Source organism: Blennius ocellaris (genome assembly GCF_963422515.1).
Source record: "Blennius ocellaris genome assembly, chromosome: 15".
In the NCBI taxonomy this organism is placed as follows: domain Eukaryota; kingdom Metazoa; phylum Chordata; class Actinopteri; order Blenniiformes; family Blenniidae; genus Blennius; species Blennius ocellaris.
Window position 1 is genome coordinate 19,514,176 of NC_137664.1, and position 4,146 is coordinate 19,518,321.

Sequence of the window (4,146 nt, forward strand, 5' to 3'; positions counted from 1 at the left end):
GCAGCCAGCAGGGAAACATGTAGACTCATTTCAACAACAGTGAAGCAGACGAGGCTTCGTGGAGCAGAAATCTCCACAGGTGGGATCGGAAATTTCCGTTCCGTGAATTAAATTGATATGGGAACCCGATACCGATACTGGATCGGATCCGCCTCCATCCCTACATCCCTACCCTCCGCTCCGTGTGGACGTGTCCCGAGTTTCAGGTCCTCTCCGACGGTGCGTTTGCGACCTCGCCGGGCCGGTGAGTCTTCAGGTGGAGTTTGAGGAAGCGGCTGTAGACGAAGTCTTTCCCGCACACGTTGCAGCGCTCCGCCCGCTCGCCGGTGTGGATCCGCTGGTGCATCTTGAAGGAGTACGTGTGAGCGAACCTCTTGCCGCAGACGCCGCAGCCGTACGGCTTCGTCCCGGAGTGGACCAGCGCGTGCGCCCTGAGGTACTCGGGCGCGCTGAACTTCTTCCCGCACTGGCGGCAGGCGTGCGGCTTCTCCCCCGTGTGGACGCTCATGTGGCTCCTCAGCCGGTCGGCGCGTCGGAACTGCTTCCCGCACACGTGGCAGCGCGGCCGCTGGCCCGGCTTCCGCCCCGTGTGCACCCGCAGGTGGTTCTGCAGCGCGCTGGCGTGGCCGCAGCGCTTGCCGCAGGTGTCGCAGACGTACGGCCGCTCCCCCGTGTGGGTGAGCATGTGGTGCTTCAGCGCGCTGCGGTGGCTGCAGCCTTTCCCGCAGACCTGGCAGGTGAAGCGCTCCCCCTCCGCGCGCCCGCCCGGGTCCTCGCCGCGGCCCCCCGCCTGCGCGTGGGTGACGCGGTGGGTGGCCAGCGACGGGGACGACAGGAACATCTCGCCGCACACCTCGCACACGAAGTCCCTGCGGCCCGGGTGCAGGCTCTCGTGCTCCGACAGGCGCCGGCGGCACTGGAAGGTCTCCGGGCAGAGCGAGCAGACCAGCGTCTTCTTCAGCGCGCCGCAGCGGTGCCTCTGCAGCGCCAGCGTCCCCGGGAACTTCTCCTCGCACAGCGGGCAGGTGGAGGCGCTCGCCGTCTTCGGGCAGTGCTGGTGGCGCATGTGTCTCTGGAAGGTGGACTTGTAGGCGAACTCCGTCCCGCAGTCGGGACACTTGTGGAGCATCTGGCCGGTGTGTTTCCTCATGTGGGCGTCGAGCCCCCGGAGGACGGAGAACCGCCTCCCGCACTGCAAGCAGTGGTGAGGTTTCGAGTGGGACAGGTAGTGGCGCTCCATCAAGCACTTCTGACTGAAGGTCTTCTCACACGAAGGACATTTGATCGTCTTCTTGTCCGACGTGGCCGCAGGGGACGGATCCTCCTGGAGGACCCCGTCCTCGCTGGCGTCGCGGGACGCTTCCGGTTCAGAGTGACTCTCTCCACGCGAGTCGCCAGCAGCTGAAACTAAAGCGTATGGATATAAGTGCTCAGGAAAAGCAAAACAAAAAATAACATCCAACACATTTTAGGGAAGGAAAAATTATGTGTCTCATTAATATTGTTCATTAAGTTGACTTTCACGTCATTTTGAGGCACCGGATTACGCAACATTTTCAAGTGAAAACACAAAACATTCGTCACATTTTACGTAACACGACAACGGTGCGCGGAGCTACTTTTTTGAAACCTGTGGTTTCACTGCAAAAACAAGCAACAGCACCCACTACTGGCCCAACATGAAAACTACACCATGTTCAGTGTTCACTGTCTTAAATGACTTCTTTTTTATAAAACCTCAGGCTAACACTGGATTAAAAACGGGATGAATCACTTTTTTCACAAAAAAAAACATGCTTCATCCTTCTTTTGAAATGACAAAGGAAAACGGCCGACACCCGCAACATGTTTTTTTTTTTTTAAGTAAAGTAATAAAGAAAAGGGCATGCAGCTGCAATGTAAAGATAACGTCTTGAAGCTTCAAGTCAAAAAAAATTGGACCGATTGTATGAAACGGAATCATATTTCTGAACCAGTGGGTTCGTGCTGCTCATCCCAGAAATACATGTTCATTACAGATGATCCCACTTTCCAGTGGTATCAGACATGTTGCCAAAAAGCATGGTCACAAGAAAGACATTTTTTATATCCTTTACCTTCTATTTAATAGAATATATATAAATGGGCATCAAACTTCTTCTTCAACACAAGTCGTGGATCAAATTTGTAACGTTTTCTGCTGTTGTGTGTAAAAGTTACCTGCTTCGGAGTCTGGTGAAGATTTCTTGGCCTCCTGCTCGTCTGAAGTTATTGGCAATAGAGGGCCAATTTCATGCGGATTCTCCTCTGTCTGACTACCTCTGCAGAACACGTGATCTCTCATCTTTCTTCCTCCTCTCTGGGACCCCTTCTGGACTTTACTCCGTGTGTGTGTCCCAGAGGTGGATTCGATCCCTTTACAGGAAAAATAAAAACAAAACTGTTACACAAAGAAAAAGAATGAAAATCTCTTCAAAGTGGTGAGTTTAATTACTTTCTTCTGCCAATGCTTCCTGAGGAGGAGGAGGAGGAGCATCTTTCTCCTCTGCAGCCTCACACACAAACACTTTGAACATCACGGAGATTTTCTCCACCGTGTCTCTGGTCCATTCGTCCAGGAAGGATTCAAACTGGCCCTGCAGGTGAAAAGTGCACTGGAGTTACACCGAGCTGCGTTCAGGCATTGAACGTGATACTACAACGCACTTCACAGAATAAACAGGAGCAAAGTGGTGCTTTTTAAAGTTACAATCTTAGGAAAAGTCATAGACTGTATAGGAAAAGGTGACTCCTCATGTATTTGTAATGGCTAGATCCGCTGAAAATAAACAGCTCAATTCTTCTTGTGCTGGTTAAATGTTTTTAATAGCAAACATTCAGAAGTTTCTATTAGGGATGTGTAGCTGTTACACTTTGTTTTTACACTGAATCTGAATTTGTCATTTTAATTGGGTATGGAAAGAGAGGACATTTTAATCATATTATTATTTCATATTTCGCAGTCTTTTGGGGTTTTTTTTCTTCTTTTCTCTCAAAACTTACAAAATAAAAATAATCATGCTGGGAAAAACCTTTCCCATGACGCCCGGGTTTTTCTAATAACAGCCCGAGGCTCCAATGTGGCCTTCAGAATGACATTATACACTAAAAACCACACCAAAGACATTTTTAGTTTTCCACAGAATGGAGCCTTTTCCTCAGATGTCTCAGAATGAGCCTCGTCTGTATCCGTATTTTACATCAACATATTGATCAGTTATATTTTTTTAATGCATTTTAAGGCTCAGCTATCTTCTCTCCGAAGACATCAAATGTAATAACAAAAATTATCTAATCACTTTTTAAAACTTTTTCACTTGCTCTGTTTATCCCCCATAAGGCCACCGCAGGGCCTTATGGGTAAAGTAGTTTTATCGTGACAGTAGCTAACTTTCTCGTCGATGCTAGTTGAGGCGTTTCAGCGACACATTACGTTAAACACCACACTTTAGCAGCCACATGTCTACTTGCCAGTACGCGGTTTTTGTCACCTGGATGTGTGCGGTGGAACTGCGACATAAACTAACTTTTCTCTCCTCCTTCTCCTCCTCCATGTTAGCCGCGTTAGCGGAGCGCTCCCCCAGAAGTCTGCCGAGCTCCGTCACCGCCGCCTCCGCCAGAGTCCTCACCGCTGCGCGCATCTGGCTCTCGAATGCCTGCAGGCTCGGCATGTCGGCGAGTTAAACAACCGTACGAAAGTCATGTAAATGTCTCCGGACGATCGGAACACGTTCCGTTTTGTTGTTGTTGTTGTTGGCTGGATTGATTCTTCTTCTTCTTCGGTAGACAGAAACCGTTTACGTTTCAGACGTCCGCCCCCTGGAGGAGCTACTTTGGTATCACAACTAATAGTCATACTTTGCATTTTACGTCAATTAAAATTGAATTTCTGTGTTTTTAATAAGACAGATTTTTATAGCAAGGCAAACTTATTCATTCAGACACAAGTCAATTCACTATGCTTTACAGAGATAAAGGAAATAAACTAAAACAAGAGCTTTATTGAGATAAATGTGATAAAAATACGAGAGCAAATAAAAGTGTTTTCAGTCTGGATTTAAAAGAAGTGAGTGTGTTGGCACAAAGTTTGTTGCACAGGTAAGGAGCGTAGGAACTAAAAGCTGCTTG

General features: G+C 48.8%; 1 protein-coding gene across 1 annotated transcript; it reads right to left on the minus strand.

The window, feature by feature from the left end:
* Nucleotides 1–202: 202 nt before the first annotated feature.
* LOC308140265 (uncharacterized protein) lies at nt 203–3,689 on the minus strand (the record flags this gene model as incomplete). Its single annotated transcript, XM_080509950.1, has 4 exons — nt 203–1,407; nt 2,200–2,394; nt 2,474–2,615; nt 3,510–3,689. 4 exons carry the CDS (start codon nt 3,687–3,689, stop codon nt 203–205), a joined length of 1,722 nt encoding a protein of 573 aa, XP_080366076.1.
* Nucleotides 3,690–4,146: the final 457 nt, after the last annotated feature.